Source organism: Marmota flaviventris, chromosome 4 (genome assembly GCF_047511675.1).
Source record: "Marmota flaviventris isolate mMarFla1 chromosome 4, mMarFla1.hap1, whole genome shotgun sequence".
NCBI classification, from domain to species: Eukaryota; Metazoa; Chordata; class Mammalia; order Rodentia; family Sciuridae; genus Marmota; species Marmota flaviventris.
Window position 1 is genome coordinate 142,007,846 of NC_092501.1, and position 18,574 is coordinate 142,026,419.

An 18,574-nucleotide genomic window follows, 5' to 3' on the forward strand; every position below is an offset into this window, starting at 1 on the left:
ATATGTTAGCTTAAAAATAGGAAATGCTGAGAACTTAGATGAGAGTCCTCATTTTTTTAATATAGAAAGATAGGAAAACAAAAATAGAAAATTTTGACTTTTCAGTTAAAACTACAGTATAAATTTAACCTTACTTTATACCTTTTCTTAGCCTTACCAATAAACAGGTTATTTGCTTAGCAACCCATGGATATTTTTTTAATAAACAAAATGTTTTTCCTTTCTAATAATTTGGTTTTAGTTTCTATCTTATCCAATGTTGCTTTCCTTCCTAAAGGTAGTCTCAAATTTCTTATATCTTTCTTAAAGTATTTGGCTGCCATAACAAACAGACTGGACAGCTTAAAAAATATTTCTTTCTCACAGTTCTGGAGTCTGGAAGTCCAAGATAAGGATGCCAGCATGGTTGGGTTCTGGTGTGGGCCCCTTCTCTCTGTCCTCACTGTAGCTGTGGGGCAGTGGGCAATGAGAAAGTGAGAGAGGGGCTTGCAGGCCAGTGAGTACACAGTGCTCTTTCTCTTCTCTTTCTCCTCTTCTGAGACCGTAGTGGTAGGAATCAGAGCCCCATCCTAGCACCTCTCTTAACCCCTATTTCCTCCTAAAGACAGTTGCTTTGGGAGTTAGGTCTTCAACATAGGAGTGGGCACTAGGAGTGACATTAATCCTGAGTGTGATTAAGTAGTAAATCTGTGACCCTGGTGTCTTCATGGTACTGCAGTAGCTACCAATTTACTCATTGTAGGCTTAAGTATCTTACAGATTATCTGGTATTTTTAATAATAAAAATACATATTTTGGTAACTGAAGAGTACTAGGATAACCTGGGACTTGGCACAGCTTGAACAGGAACATATGCCATTCTTTGTTCTTTATATATAACAGCACTAGGCTAGACTGCCTAGTTCCAGGGCTCAGCTCTCAACCAGACCCAACTTATAGTGAAGTTTTTCTGATTCTTTACAGAAGCCCAGAGCTGTAGAAAAGTACGCTTATATTTCCATGACTTATGTGGAAATGAATAGATATGGTTATTTTTTTAAATAACATTGTTAATTATGGCAAAAAATATTAAAAAGTGAACATTGTGAAAAAAGATGTTTAGAATGCTATAAGCAAATATATATTGTCTTGGAAATGTGAGTCCAGTGGACCTCAGACTATTGTCTCTGCCCTGTTTAAGTAATAAGATCCACATGGTCTACACTTTTATTAGTTTCTCAATAGAAAAATGTGTATTCTATAGGAGTAGTGATAACTTTGCAAAAGTCCGATTCTGAACATTGTCAAAGTAGTTAAATTTAAAAGCATAATTAAATTTGGTTTGCCTTGTCATTTTTCCTATACAAGTCATTTTTTGGTAAGTTTTCAAATTTTAAGACTTTTATTAAGAGGATACTTGTCTTCTTTCAGATAAATTTGCGCCTCATCTTGGTGAGTGGAAAAACAAAAGAGTTCCTGTTTTCTCCCAACGATTCTGCGTCTGACATTGCAAAGCATGTGTATGACAATTGGCCAATGGGTAAGTGGCGTTTTTCTCCTGAGGATGAACACTGTTAACTGTTGATGCTATCCCTTTTTTTACAGACATTTTGTCAACATTATATATGCATCGAATGAAAAAGAAAAAAAATAATTGAGGACTTGTATCCTTCCCTAGATTTGTGCCATTTAGTTTTCTCATTCCAAAATTGTATAAGGAGCTCAGTATGCAGAGTTCTCCTTTTTCGGTGGAATTGTTTTAGTGTAAATGAAAAATATTTTTTAAATAGAAAAACACAAAATAATTAATACACAGATTGCTATTTATAACAAAAACAAAGTAAAAGGAAAAAAACTATCATTAACAGATTATAATACATTCTCTTTATCTACTCCATACAAAGTCTATTTAAAATTAAGTTTGAAACAAAGTTGACTTCTCATTTATGCCAGTTCATGTGTTTCCTGAACAAGGTTAAAAAAGGGGAAAATTTGTTTATGCTTTGCATTTTCAAGCCAGTGTCTATAACGAGCAATTTTGGAGAGTGTGTGGTGTTCCTTCTTTCTCTGCTTCTTTCCCATCTAAGAAAGACTCTGTCTTGCCTCCCTTAAATGAATCTTTAGTTTATGTTCTTCCTTTGAACTTCCCCAAGTGTCGTCATGACCCTTTTATGGCATGTACCATAGGGATAAGTCTGTTTCAGCTGATTTCATTTAATTTTATTAGCAAAGCATTTTGAACTTTTAAAGGACAAGGCTTGTTTCAACAAAGACCACAGTGTATACAAAATGAATCAATTAGGTCAGTGTTTCTCAACTTTAAATAACATAAGGAACCTTTTTTAGAGAAAGAAAATTCTTACAGATTCCCTAGTACTGACTTATTTTTATTATAATGGATGTTTTAAAATATAGAAGCATAAAACCCAATTATAATTCTTTATTAAGCCATAAAAAAGCACAGAACTAAAATGCATCTACAAAGAAAATGCAAATATAACTCTAAATCCAATAATGATCAAATTAAGAACATGAATGTGCCAGATGATGTATTTTTGCTAAAGCCAACTCATTGTTTGCACCATGAATACTGTTGAATTTGGCATGCCTGTGTTCCTGCATGGTGTATGATGACCCGTTTATCTGCAGGCTCACCACAAAACCTTTATTCATACTCTGTACCAAATTGTCATTCAGTCTTCTACAAAGAATGCATCATTTAAGTATTAAGTCACCCTCTCTTCTTTTTTCATTAATCACTTGACAATTAAAGAAGTACTGACTGCTTGGCACCAGTTCAACCATAAACCCAAAGCATATATGGTACTAAAATCCCAAGGGTGCACCTGTTATCAAGTGATTATTTGAATCATCTAGAGAACTCTTCCAGATTATCATTAAAATTTATACAATTTGAAAATTCTTAAAGAGGACCTTTAGACCATATGGAGATATCTTTGTGGGTTTATAGGCCCGAGTTTAAGAAACTGATTTAAGCAAAGACTGTGGAACTACTAGAATTTTCTTCACATTGGTAACCCAGGGGCTAGTTCCTAAATCAGGAAGGAAGAGAAGCTAAAGGTTCAAGGAATTTGACAAAAGCTTGGGACTTCAAGAATATTGTATTTTTTTTTACAGCCAGACAGGATAGACAACTATCAGTATGAAGAACATTTTTTAAGTACCTAAGAGTGATATTGTGTTAGGTATGATACAAAAAATTAATTTATCTGTTTTGTTTGTTTGTTTTTTGTGGGGGTGGGGTGGGGTGGGGAAACAAAGATGGCTTCTGATATAGATATTGTAGAAAAGGTAATGAGACAAAATAGGTAATCCCACTCAAATTTATTTTATTTGGACAATATTATAAATTGAGGTAAAAGAAATACTTTGACTTTCATAAGTATTTGACTTAGATAATAAAATTAATTTCAATGTCTTAAAATATTCTAATTCAAGGGAAAAAATCAAGTGTAGGTCTTTGCTATTAAATCATATCCGAAATGAACAAACTATCTACCAATATTAAAAATTGATTGTATCAGTTGAATGCTACTTGCATGGGCTTCATACTGCTAGGCAGGTGCTCTACCACTGAGAAAAAATTATTTTATTTCATATAAAATACTTAAATTAAAATTTTAAGTATGTATATATTATGTAATATCTTTAAATTTAGTAAATACAAATATTTGATGCCCATAACCAAGGTATGATAAATATCAGATCAATAGAAAATAATTTGTGTTCCATATACTTCTAGAAGGAATTAGTTTTCTTTGGTATACTCTATGCAATTTTGTGGAAATATTGCTAATAAGTAAAACAGACGTGTTAGGTTAGTAATACCTGAAATCTGAAATTCCAGTTTGTTTTTAGGTCTCTTTAAATGTTAGATCCTTGGAGAGGGAAGGGGAAATACCTTATTAAATACATGGAAGTGATGAGACTCTGTATAAGATAATGAACCATGTGGCTTTAATTTTTTGCATTTTAAAAAAGTTTTTAAAAGATTTTTAGAATACCAGCCTTCCCTCCTTCCCCTTGTGATTTAGACAGGTCCTGTCATTTGCCTTCTTATCTATGGAACACTTAAATCTTGACCAGAAATATTCTATAAAAGAATGATTTTAGAAGTGATAAATTCAGAGTCATATTAATGCAGCTTATTTGATCTGTCTTCTAGAAAAGGAAGTCCCTAGAATCAGTGGAGTCAGAAGGCAGCAAAGGCTGTTACCAGAGGAAGGGAGAAAAGGCAGGAGGCAGGGGTACAGGAAATGACAGATTCATTTCTCCTCTGCTGATTTCTGCTATGCCTGAGTCACTTTGAGGCAGTGATTTTTCTCACATTCATAGTAATCATTTTGAAAACTTTTTCAAAAAGTCAAAAGGGAAAGTCTATGTTTACCTTATCTCCTGTTTTTGGAGTATTTAAATTATTTTTGAGTCAACAGTTATCTCCTGACCACAGGAACTTCCATAGGAAACAAACACATCATACTAGAATTGCTGACAAAGATGAAAAAGGAATTCTTAAATTGTTATCAAAACCAGAGCTTAAATTGTTCATCTACAACTCAATAAAAATTACTAACACCATACCTGCCATAATACCAGTGTCTTTAAACCATTATTTTCATGAACTGATATTCCATATTTTACTATTAACATAAGTTATAGGCTAAAATTAAATATTCTGTCACCCATTTTATAAATTGTTACCAGTTTGCTATTGATTTTCTTTGTGTACTTTCCTAGCTTTCATATTTATATAGTATCTTCTATACATATTATTTGGGGAGTTTGTTCTAAGTATTTATCATGGAAAAGGTGAGCTAAAGTTGTGTCATTAATAATTTTTGCCTGTTGGCCTCAAAAAGATGATAAATAATATGTGTCCATTATTTACTATCTTAAGTTCTTTAACAAGTCTTTTTTAAGTGGGTTGTTTCAAGCCTTGAATATATATTTTTTAACAGATACAGATATTGCAACATTATAATATTGCCTGTTATTTACTGGTAATTGAAATTAATTTTCAAATGATATACCTCTACGCAGGGATTAGATTTTTTTCAAGCTGTTTTTTTTTTTAATTGTTAAAACTTCAGGTCTACAATTTGACATACTTTAGTATTCTTTAAAAAGCAAAAACTGTATACTCTTGCATATCTTGCTATTTAATGGGAAGAGTCAGAAAGAATAAAGGCTGCAGCAAATGCATGAATAGTATCTATTTCAATTATTTGGAAGCTCCAAGTGTCTTCTTTGATATACTCCAACTGACTTGAATCTGAAATTTTAAAACAACGCAATAGCAGCACCTCAGGTATGTGTTGAAATGCACTTAACCTTTGCCTTGCATTCTTTTCAGACTGGGAAGAAGAACAGGTCAGCAGTCCAAATATTCTACGACTTATTTATCAAGGACGATTTCTACATGGAAATGTCACCTTAGGAGGTAATAGTCACCTTTGTAATGAGACTTCATGTCTGTCTCATGGTAGCATTGTTCATTTATTTTAAATGCTTAAGTCTTGGATTTTACTAAAAAACATTACAAATTCAACTCTGAATTCTGTTTTCAGTATGCCTACTCCTTTACGCTTTGCATTCTGTTAAATTAGTTTTAGCTCTATTTTATAAAATAAACTCTATCCCAGTATAGTTAGAAGTTTATACTGTTACATAATAGATGTAATTTTATTGTACTTCTGGATAATATAATTTAGATGTAATTTTTAAAGTTAAAATTGGACAAACGAAAAAAAGTCTGATAATTGGTTTTCAAATGTAATGAAGCGTTCTTAATTTGACTGCAGCTGATCATCGTTGTGATCATATGAGAATAAAAGTAAATGACAGCCATGAGTCTAATATAGTAGTTAAAAGAACAGATTTTGGAACCAAACTGTCCACATTGTACCCTGATTTCTCTGTATAACCATGAATAAATGACAGCTAAGATCTGTGTCCCAGTAACTTCATCAGTAATAGGGAATTCAATAGTGCCAATTTCATAGGTTAGGAGGGGTGTTAGTGTATATATTCAAACACCTTAAAATGGTGCTTGACATGTAGTAGACACTTTAATAATTAGCTAATAATTGTTCTTTATGTGTGATTAGGAAAATGGTAGCTCAATAGTGCCCCCTTATGGGGTGCATTTTCTATCATAAATAGGGTTTGTTTTATTTTTAGTATAGAATTTCAGATATATTCAGATAATTGGAAATTTGTAGGCAGACAAAATATAAATATATCTTTTTCATTATTGTCAGATTTTTTTTCCCTTAAATCTAACAGTGAAGTATTTAATGTATTTTTCCTTAAAGGTAGAACAGTTTTATTCACTTATTTAGCAAAGTTTATTGAACTCTTCTTATGTGTCAAGACAGTAATAAAATCTTGGGAATTCTGGGATGAAAGATAAAATCTCCTTTTAAGGTGCTCCAGTACATAGGACAGATACTCTGCTGTAAAAGTTGTGTGTTATAAGGACTAAAGCAGATGCATGCAACGCTTTAGACAGTGTCAAGTTGGTACATTGTATATAATCTTTCATATAACTCAGTTTTGGTGTTATAACTGGCCTAAAAATATGCTGTGGCCTCCAAGAAATAGCTGTTATTTAAAACTAAAGCTGTTTTTGTTTGTAGCTCTTTTTACAGTTTTTATATAATTAGATAAACCAGCCTTCATGTAAAGATTGACTAGGAGTGCGTTGGATGTATTGTACATTCATTAAGAATGGAGCCATTTTTAGTCTTTTTTATTTTAATTCTGTATGGCTCAAACAAGATGTTATATTAATTAAACAAGATGTTATGTAAATTGGTAAATGTTGGTTGAAATTTAAGCTTTTAACTATATGAGTTAATTTTGAGATTCTCCATCTCCTCTGAGTATTGATCTATATGTGCGGTTTCCCATCAACTCCCATTTCTTAATTATTTTTCTGCAGTGACCAAATGATCCAGTGTTATATTAAAGATCATAGAATTTGTGTTCAGATCAAAATTATTGACTTATTCCCATTTAATCGCAAATTTTTTATTGTAAATTTTTACCTATAGTTTTTTGGAATTTATTTTAGAATAATTAACAGGTTGACTCATATTTTTATTATTGTCATTCTGTGTTGTTTTTAATCTTTTCAGAAGCAAAATAAGCCATCTCTGGCCTTAGTGATTTAGACAATGTGTAGGAGCATAGCCAGACCTGTGCAACTCGGTGTTTGACCAGAATTTTAAAATGCCATTCAGCTGTTTGCCTTTTTGGTTTCAGTTTTTCTTTTTTGTCCCCCTTTATATTCTTGGATGTCCGCAATAAAGGAGAACAGCATACAGGGCAATAGCAGGTTTTTCAAATATTTAAATGGCTAGTATGGAAGAAGTCTTAGGTCTGTTTTATATGGCCCTAGACTTGTTCTTTGTAGCCCTTTGATTGGAAGTGTATAACCAGTAACTGCAAATCAAAGGCAAGCATTTTATATATATATATATATATATATATATATATGTTGTTGATGAACCTTTATTTTATTTATTTGTATGTGGTTCTGAGAATCGAACTCAGTATCTCACGCATACTAGGCAAGCGTGCTACCATGGAGCCACAACCCCAGCCCCTATTTTTTTAAATTAGATATAAGGGAAAATGTTTGAATACATTGAGCTCATGAAAGAATGAGCCACCTTGCAAGAACTGAGATGCTTCCTTATAGGTGATATTCAAGCAGTGAAATGAATATAAAATAGTGGGGCTACTGCCCAGGGTGGGGTTCAGTTATGTAGGTGATTCAATAGGAGACCTAGGCATTCTCAGCAAATTTATTTTTCTTTTGGGTCTTGCTATGTTGCTTAGGCCTACCTCCTTCTCTGGGCGCCAATAGTCCTCCTGTCTTAGCCTCCCAAGTAGCTGGGACTACAGCAGCGTACCACTGAGCCCAGTTTTCTGCCATTCTTGAAATTTTGTGGCTCAATAAATGTCAAGCTTAAATTTTTGATTATAAGTCTCTTAAAACATATCCCTATATCCTTTCTGCCTGCCCCCTGCCTTAGCCCTACACTGAGAAATGAATCTAGGGTGCTCTACCACTGTGCTACATCCCCTGTCTCTTTATTTATTTATTTTTTGTAGTTGTGTATGGACAGAATGCCTATATTTGTTTATTTTTATGTGGCGCTAAGGATTGAACCTGAGCCTCACACATGCTGTGCAAATGCTCTACCACTGAGCCATAGACCCAGCCCTGTCCTCTGTATTTATTTATTTGAGATAGAGTCTTTCTAAGTTACTCAGGCTGGCCTCTAACTGATGAACTTTCTGCCTCAGTCTGCTGAACAGCTGGAATCACAGGCTTGCTGAATCCTCTTTTTTGAGGTGTAGCCTTAAAATTACATGGAATTTCAGGTCACTAAAAGAAAGATGTGGTGACAGCCTTACTAATTAAAGGATGAAGAAGATGGTGGTGACCAGTCAAATCTTTGGTGGTCAATGAATTCTGGCTCAGTGTTTCTCCAAGGGTGGTTCTGAGACAGTGGACATAAGAATCACCTTGGGGATTATTTTTCAGAACATTTTCATCTGTTTATGATATGTGCGTGTGCGTGTGTGTGTTGCTAGGAATGGCACCCAGAGGCTTGTGCACACTAGGCAAGTGCTCTATTACTGAGCTATGCCTCTGGTCCTCAGGGATACTCATTTTGCATATTTCTGCCTGCACCACCCTCCGCCATCTCCCAGTTTTACTCCCCATTGATTTTTATGTAGGCTAAAGGTTGAAAACCTTTGTTCTGGTTATTGTCCAGTCATAGTGGGAAGCCAAGCATCTACAGTGAAGAAAGGAGAAAGCGTTTTTAGTTCTATTCCTCTTCCTTCACCTTTACTATTGTGTTAATGTCCAGTGTTTCTGGCTAAAATTCATGTATGGAGAAGAAAAATAATAGTACCTACCAATTAAATTTATAGCTTCTAAGGGTGAGTTACTCAGGAGCACTTTGGAAATTCACCTTGCTTCTATGGATTAGTACTTAGTATTGAAGACAACTGGGATTTTTAAAATTCTACAGCAGCATACCACTGAGCCCAGCCTAGCCTATGCAATGGCACTCGACTGTAATCCCAGCAATTCAGGAGTCTGAAGCAGGAGAATCACAAGTTCAAGGCCAGCCTCAGCTAGAAGTTAGATATACTGGCTGCTTCTGATTTTATATATAGAATAATAAAGTGATTTACCATGAAAGCTTGATGTTTGTATTTGCTCCATTAGGTTCATCAGTATATAGGTATGTGGATTATTCTGTGTCTGAAATATTTTATATTACAATTTTTATTATGAGTGAAAAATACCTTTTAAAGGCTTAATTAGAAAACAATGATTATTAATAATACTGAGTGAATTTGACCTTTTAAAGATTATTTTCTAAGTAAAGAGTACAAGGTTGAGAATAAATGTCTAAAAGTAAGTTTGTCATTTTTTTGTCTTGAGTCTATTCGGTGTAGTAATTTTACTACACCGAATACTATTACTATATTATATTATATTACTATTATATTAATATAACATTATATTACTATATAATGAATTACTATTAGATTTAAAAGCATATATCTCTTTTTTAAAATAATTTTTTAAGTTGTAGATGGACACAATACCTTTATTTTATTTATTTTTATGTGGTGCTGAAGATCAAACCCAGTGCCTTACACATGCTAGTCAAGTGACCCACCACTGAGCCACAACCCCAGCCCAGAAGCACATCTCTTTATCTGAACATTTTTCTAATCTAGGAAAAAGTATGTTTAAAATAAATTTTATATTTCTTTTTATTGTTTTCTCTAGAGGTGATCACTGATATTAACCAATTGTGTATTTTCTTTTATCTCCTTCCTTCCGATGTATGTTTAATAAATTGTCTTCTACTTTTTATGTAGCATTAAAACTTCCTTTTGGCAAAACAACAGTGATGCATTTGGTGGCCAGAGAGACATTACCAGAGCCCAACTCTCAAGGTAAGCCTAGCACTGAAGGAACATCTCACTTTAGCCACAAAGACAGGCATTCAAAAATGGCTGGGTTTTTCTTGGAATTCCAGAGGAAAGGAAGTGTTTATAGTTTATGAATAGATTGTCAAGCAAATAACCAGACATTTTTGAAGTGTGCTAAAATTAAAGAAACTTTTTTATAGCCTTTTAATGTAAAAAAAGATGCAAACTTTAAAAAAAAATGTGTTTCTTATACTTAGGTGCCATTTCTTTCCTCCCTGCAGCTCTAGCGGCTCTTATAAACCAGCTGTTTCTTCCTTTTCCCTAGGTCAGAGGAATCGTGAAAAGACTGGAGAGAGTAATTGTTGTGTAATCCTGTAAACACTGTCTGCCTAGTGTGGTGTGACACAGTCTTTGTCTTTCATGCTGCTGGGACAGAGGAGACCCAACATAGCTTCAGAGACCTTTAGGAACAGTCTGCCTGCAAATCCACGGATCTGAATTATCACATGAACACTGTCATCTTTTCTCATGAAAGTAAAACAAAACAAGAACATTTTTCTCTATGATTTTTTCTTTCTTATATTTTTGTTTATGTTGAGCAGTTTTAAATTGTATTGGTTTTCAAATGCAGTCAATCTCCAGGGGAAAAGCTAACAAGTTATCTTTCATAGCAGAACCATTTTGCTGCCACAAAAATTTTCATCATCAGAACTAATAAATCAAGTGTTCCAAATACAATTTGCACTAAAAAAGATTGACATTATTTTCCTCATCAGCAGAATTTATAACAGTTTATTGTACCTAGAAATACTCATGTATACAATTCCACACTGGAAGATTCTCAGCAATCAATCAAGTTAATTACAGAGCCAACTAAAGAGGAAAAAAATGGAAAAGAAACTAAAATGTTGGGTGAATTCTACCAAAGTCAGCCATGGTGGCTGTACTGGCACAGAATATTAAACTGAGTGTGACTATTTTCACTGCAACAAATGAAAAAAACAAAAACAAAATGTGCCTGTTGTTTAAAGCACTCAGTAGAGGGCTGATGAAACTATTTTTTTTCCTTTAATACATGCACTCTTGAGTCCTAGTCACTGAGTGCTTGTTCAGACAGCACACGAGGGGTGAGAGTGCGTCTCCTAGCCTTAAAGTGGGAGGTATGCCAGGCGCTCAGAGGCTTTCGTTAGCGAGCAGAAATATTAGAAAACCTCATTGACTGATCAATTTTATGTATTTGAATATCAGAAAATTGAAATTTTCCATAATTATTGCTCATCCCTAATCATGTTCAGCATCATACTTACTCATTAGAGATTTCAGATGAATTCTTAAAATTAAAAAAAAATCTTCATAGTACTAATTTTGTTTCTTTATACAGTTTGCATTTGGTGTTAGTGCTTGCAATTATATTAAAATCAAAAGCTGATTTTTAAGGCATATATAATTAAGGATGCCACTCTCTTGTTTTATACCAATAATTTAAAGATTGATATGCTAAAAAAATCAATGCACAGCACTAAAGCATGAGCTAGTTTCACCTAAATCTGTAAAAAAATATTAAAGATTTTATATTTTTTTCACTGGGAAGAAATTCTTCCTGGATGAAATTACAAATATGTGTAGAATATATTTAATAAAAGACTTATAAAATAGCTAAATATAGAACTTCAATATAGATTGGCGTGTAGTATATAGAACAAGATTCCATATAAATAACTTTAGCCTTTTTAAAAATGAAGTTGCAGGCTGACATTATGTTCTATACTCAGTAAGTGTTCACAGCCCTTACAGACATTAAGTGTAAATTGTTTCAGATGTTCAGCTTTGTTTAAATGCAATCAGGTTGTTTGTTCGTTGTTAATGCTTTGATGAAAAGGCTTTATATGCAGTAGATCTACAAAAATATTGTTCCTACTGATCAGAATTAAATTTGTATAGAGCAGAGTTTTAAAATGAATGTAAATAGCACTAAACATTTTCTTTCTGCAACCTGTACTTATAGATTCCTTCTGTAAACTAAATTAAAAAAAATATATTGTAGTACATTTTGGTGGTAATTTTAAAGGTGTTGATTAGGTCAATAATTGTTTAAGCACTGTCTCATCCATGTTAAAATTGTTTTCTACTTTTATTTCTGAATCTTTTAAAATTCATTTCAATTAATATTTTGTTGTTGGTTTGGGAGTAATCCCAATGTATCTTTGATATTTAACCTGGTTAATTTGTGCACAGTCACAACAGTGGATAGAATTATGTAGTCTCTGTTATACTAAAATGTTATATTCAAGAGGTGTTAAATATTTATATGCTTTGTTGACTTGCTCAAATGTGAATCCTGTTAGTGTTGACTGAAGAAGAATCTGGTAGTTTCTTAATTGGGCAATTAACCATTTATGGCTCTATTTTTCTTTTGGAAAACAAACTACTGGTAATTATTTTTAGGACTTATTTTGATTCTAATTACTCCTATTTTTCCAAAGTTAAAGACTATCAGTTAATCATGATTACATTTTTCTGGTGGTTAAAAATTCTCTTTGTTTTCAATATAGTTTTTTGTGTGTTTCCACATTATATATTTTTCCCTTTTGCAAGACTTCAATTTAGAGTTTCCTAAGTGGGATAAAATGATTCATTAGTAGAGAAAGAATTGTGTCACTTAATATCTAATATTATAGTTGTACAAAATGGAAAAAGAATAAAAAGTAGCAGTAAAATTATATACTGAAAACACCAAAAATTTAGATGCCTTAATAGTATATACATGAAAATACTCAACTATCGTTTAAAAACAATTCCTCAGACTGCCTGATGGTTAAAATATAATTGATCCATATCCAAGGCTACTATTGAAGATCCTCTGCCAAAAATAGCCCCTCACTTAACCTGAAGGTGAGAGCTGCATAGACCCAGTCATGTAAATAAAGCCTGAACTGCAGGCCTGTGCCACTGCCCAGCGCTTGGCATCTGACTCATCTCTTACCTGAAGTGTCCTGGACTTAAGTATTCTGGACAAAGCAATGCGTTTCTTTTATTAAAACCTCAGCATGTCTCCCTGATCTGAAATATTTGCTTTCTTTTCAAAATAAGTTGTATCTTATCATGAAAAATATAGTATCTAACATCATCATTCACATTGAGGTTTTCTCATAACAAACATCTTTAGTTTTATGAAGTCATCTTGACCAATGTTACAGTAATTTCTGTTAACTGATTGTGGTAAGCAATGTTAATGTGAAAAGAAATTAAAACTTTCTTTATCTGTTGTAGAATATTTCTCTTCTTTAAAATGACTTCAAGTCAGAATTTTGGTGTATTTTCCTGTTCTTTATCACACTACTCTTTTTATCTTTGCTCAATTTATTTTATGACATTCTTCAGTAAAATTCAACATGGTGCCAATGTTCACTCTGTTCTGCTTAACCAAAAATCAAAGAGAAGTGGCCCACCAAAATTTAATGTGTCATACCATCCTCAGTGACTGTTACAGGCATTCCACCTTTTTTCCACTGTCATTTGGTAATATAGTCACATGTTAGATTGGATGGGATCGGAGGGGTGAGGGCTTGAGAGGAGACATGTAATTTATAATGCAGTTGAAACAAGACCACAGACTGCTAGTGGTTCCTGGTACCATTTCCGTGGCCGGGGTGACGTGACATTCTTACTCTTGGGCAGCCTGTGATTGGCTGTGACTCCTTGTGTACCAGGTCCCCAGCCCACTTTCCTCAGAAGGCTGTCACACATATGCAGCTCTTTTATACATAAAAAGAGCTTCTGAAAGAGTTTGTAGATAAAATTGAGAAACATCTAATACTTTGATATCAAACTTTGTGGTCTTTGACAGTGATGTAAAATGTCCTTTAAGCTATTTTTTAAATAATCTGCCACTTTTTAAAAAATGACAGCTTTCAAGAAATACAAAGTAGACATAATAAATCAACATTTGGGAACGTGGAATGTCACACTCTTTTCTATGAATCAACCAATGAAAAAGGAATTGAGTAAATACGTAAACACACATTTCCAAAAAATGGTTCCGCGAGGCTCTAACTGGTTTTCTAATGTAAAATTCAAGCATGCAATGTCTGGGTTTTGTTGTCTACAAACATTTCTTTCTCAAAGCTTATTTGGCTGGGGAAGTCTGGAAGAAACTGCTGTAAACCTGCAGGGAAGTCGCGGGATTCAGAGGGGAAGGGTGGAATGAACCATCAGCAGACCTGGGAACTCGGGTTCAGGCCGTCAGTCAGACATTACATACAGGAATATAATTTTTTTTTTTTTTTAATTCTCAGGCAAGAGTTCCCAGATAAGCTAGACAAGATGGCTGTTTTTCCTCTGCATTCCTGAGCCTGGCTCCCCTCACATTCCCTTTATCACATGGTTTTCCCTGGGGACATCACTTAACTGTGTTCCACTAATTAGTGTGCCATTCGCCCTCACTGCTTCTCAGAAGCATTTTTTGAGATCTGATAATTATCTACAATTCAACATATTATTCAGTCCTCAGATAATACCACAAGAATAGCTGAGCTTTAGAGTCAGGCCTGCCTTTGAGCCAGTTGACTTTGAACAAGTTACTTAAGATTTGAGCTTCAGTTTTTTCATGTGTAACGTTTAAAATAATACCTCTTGTCAGTGTGGTGTAAGGATTATTCTTAAATGTTTAGAGCACCACTTTGCCTAAGAACTTAATGTGACAAACCTGTCAAAATACAAGTTGAAAATCAAGTACTGGGCATCAACATGTTCTCAAAGCTTTATGAAAGTCGCTTATAAAAAGATCAGAGAAAAATAATGTGGATGATTCTGTATTCAAAGAATGGGGGGAAAATGTAAAAAATAAGTCTATGTTAGAATCCAGCAATCCGCCAAATAGACATGACCTCAGCTGAGCGCTAACCAGGGCGTAAAGCCTGGACAGTTAGTAGAACTGGATGTGCTACCAAGAAGACACAAATCCGACTGGCAGGTAACTTGAGGTGGGATTGCACATCTGCATTGCTCAAAAGGAAGAGGAATAAGCAAGGAGAAACAGCACCGTACGTCAACAAGACGTTAACTTGGTCCTCCTGGGAGGGAAGTGAGGAGTGTCTGCGTGATGATGAACACAGGATGGTGATCATGGGCTACACTATATATTTCTTCACTAGACAGTAGCTGTCAATGTTTGTCTCCCTACAGAGGACTCTGAGGCAGGATACTGTGGCGATGCTGCAGATGGATGACAAATCTTACTTGACCTTACTTGCCAAGGGTCTGATTAACTCTTCCTGCTGATAATGCCCTCCCGTGGGGGTGAGAGAAGTGTCAAAACTGCTATTCATTTTGACCCAGCAGAAAGTGATCCTAGTGGAAATGTTAGAAACCTCCAGAGAAACATGGTAGTACCCTCAGATTTGGGTGACGCTTAATCGAATAAAAAAAGATGCTTGGGGCTGGGGTTGTGGCTCAGGGACAGAGCACCTGCCTCGCACATGTGAGGCACTGGGTTCAATCCTCAGCTCCACATAAAAATAAAATAAAGATATTGCATCCATCTATAACTAAAAAATATTTTTTAAAAAGATGGGATGCTCCTCCAATTGCGTTTGCTTCTTCAGCCTGCCCATTTCTTCCTAGTGGGCTAAGTTCTGATTTTCTGGAGGGGAGGGGTCTATTAACCCTTCCCCCACTTGTCTCAGGGGAGTAAGACCTTATCCCACCTCCAGGGGTGAAACCACTTCCCTTTGTTGTGTTTGGTTTAGCACTGGGAAGGACCCCGCCCCCTACACACACACACACACACACACACACACACACACACTTGCACACGCACACCTAGCAGTGGGACTTGAGGGGAACTCTGCTGATGGAGTTTCTGGGGGAAAGCTCCTTCACTTCGTAGGAGACCTTGCAAGAGACTTTTTCTTTTTGCTTCTGGTGAGGTTTTCTTTGGATGTGATGATTGAAACTGCTATAGCCACCTTGCGCTGGCCTGGGAGGGGCGCTGGCCTGGGAGCAGAGCCCGCCCCGACCCCAGCATTAAGTTGCAGGATGGAAGATAGAAGACCTGGCCCCTGGGGACTGCTGCTTATTTTGCCCAGGAGGAAGCCCCAGGGCTCTGGACTTCTTGATAGATAATCTAATAATATATGATTTTTTTTCCAACTTCCAGTCAAAAAAAGTGTCTCTAATGATACAAAGGAGAATTTAGGCATCAATCTATGCGTCTATGATAATAGCTTACAAAAAGATCAGAAAATTTGAAGATGCCCCTCTGTTCACATCTTTCAAAAATAAATGTCTTGACTATATATTCCCAAGTTATCCTGATGATAAAAAGAAGGCATCTAGAGAGACCAAGACCGTGGCTTCAAGGCAGAGTACATTGTTCTCAATTTTTTAAAAGGAAAATGGGAGTTTGGATAGATAAGTCAAGGACAAAAATGTCAAGTGTCAAACTGCTCTGCGAATAATGTTGGGAAGGCCTGGGATAAGCGAGTTAGAAAGCGATAAAAAGGCACAGGTTTGAAAACAAAAAGCACAAGGCAAGGCTACACCACTGGTTCTCAACCCTGACTCCAACAGCGACACCCCCAGAGCTCTCATTTCTAAACGTCGTGCTTCGTAGTACTTACCTGGGCGTCCCATGGTCTGGATTGAACCTGAACATGTGTGAATTGGAACAACTGCCTCATTTTTTTGCAGATGACTGAAAGCGAAGCCACTTCAATAACAGGAGTACAGAGAAGGACGGTGACACTGATGGAAACCAAGTGAGAAAGAAGGCAGGAAGGAAGCAGGCAACCAGCCACCTTGGGTCCAAGTCACTAGAGGAGATCTAGCTCGGGATGCTCAAGGGACTAATACTCAGGGGCTCTGGCCCCCTGCCCACTCTCTGTCCCCACCCTGAGACCTCAAGAAACCACACACAACTAGGCGACCTCTCAATGTCCTCTGGAATCCCCTCGAGGTCCTGGGATGTCCACTCTTCTGTTCCCATTTCCCTCCACACCCTCACTCCAGAGCCCCCTTCCCTGTGCCACCAGGAACCTGACAGAGTGCCCCAGCCTCTTCTCCGGAAGTTCCCTTCACTTTCTCACCCTCATCCCTAACTCTCCCTGAGGCCACTACCTCCTCCACAGTGCAGGAAGTAGTACATTTTAAAAGCCATCACTTCTCCTTGTTGGTTGTGACATAGGCCCATTGTACAGACGAAAGACAGGCCCAGAAGAGAACATAGAAGGTTGAATTTCCCAAAGACTATTTTTTTTAAATGACTAATGTTTTTTCCTGCTTTCAAAGTTGATATTCATCCATTGTAGATCATTTCATGATTACATGAAAGTGTGAACAGAAAAAGTGATTCAGTGGATTACTTCTAGTCCTCAATATCTTGGTGAATTACTTCAAGTCCTCTTTATTAATATGCATATATTAAAATAAAAATGTACAGTTTATATATTAGTTTTTATCTTTACATATCACAAGTATGTCCCAGAATACTAAATCTTCTTTGAAAATATTTGTTTATAGCTATGTAATACTCCATTTTGTAGGCATATGGTTTTAATTTAGTCATTTAAGGTTTAATGTTGAAACCATTCCATCCCTGCCAGAATGCCTAAATGACAAGGATTAACAATACCAAGTGTTAGCAAAGATGCAGAGCAACAGAAACATACTTCTAGAAGGAAGGTAAATTAGAGCAATCATTCTGCAGAAGAATATTTTTCTGCCAAAGCTAAAAATATGTCCACTCTCTGATCCAACAATTCTACTCCCATACAAACAGCCAACAGAGAAAAAAGCATGTCTCTCCACCAAGGATTACACAAGAGTCTTCGTGTCTTCATAGCTGCTTTACTCATACACAATCCAATGTTCATCAATAACCAAACGGATTTTTATTATTTATTTATTTACTTTTATTTATATATGACAGTGGAATACTTTACAATTCTTATTACACATATAGAGCACAATTTTTCATATCTCTGGTTCTATACAAAGTATATTCACACCAATTCATGTCTTCATACGTGTACTTTGGATAATAATGATCATCACATTCCACCATCATTTCTAACCCCATGCTCCCTCCCTTCCCCTCCAACCCCTCTGCCCTATAGAGAGTTTGTCTATTCCTCCCATGCTCCCTCTCCCTATTTCATATGAATCAGCCCCCTTATATCAGAGAAAACATTTGGCATTTGTTTTGGGGGGATTGGCTAACTTCACTTAACATTATCTTCTCCAATACCATCCATTTACCTGCAAATGTCATGATTTTATTCTCTTCAAATGGATTTTTAAACCATAGAGTATTCATATGATGCAATATCACAAAACAAGTTAACACACATGATACATGCAACAGTATCAAGGAAAAAAGCCAGATATCAAAAAAACATGTACTATATGAGCTCATTTCCATAAAACTAATAAACCTTGTCTATGATTATAGAAATTAAAATAGTGGCCAAACTTTTCGGGAGCTGTACTATTAACTAGGAGAGAGAATAAGAGGCTTTCTGGGATGCTGAAAATGTTCTAAATACTGAAATAAATTAGAGTTACATGGGAATATTATTTAATATGGGTATGTTAAATTTATATT

At 35.3% G+C, this 18,574-nt stretch overlaps 1 protein-coding gene across 1 annotated transcript in view; it reads left to right on the forward strand.

The window, feature by feature from the left end:
- The window catches only part of Ubl3 (ubiquitin like 3), a 62,621-nt gene extending 49,195 nt beyond the window's left edge, over nt 1-13,426 (forward strand). The window contains exons 2-5 of the mRNA XM_027928880.3: nt 1,411-1,519; nt 5,354-5,440; nt 9,919-9,996; nt 10,298-13,426. Of these exons, the coding sequence (XP_027784681.1) occupies nt 1,411-1,519; nt 5,354-5,440; nt 9,919-9,996; nt 10,298-10,350 (327 nt within the window). The 3' untranslated portion in view covers nt 10,351-13,426. The remainder of the gene's footprint in view (nt 1-1,410; nt 1,520-5,353; nt 5,441-9,918; nt 9,997-10,297) is intronic.
- The last annotated feature ends 5,148 nt before the right edge of the window (nt 13,427-18,574 follow it).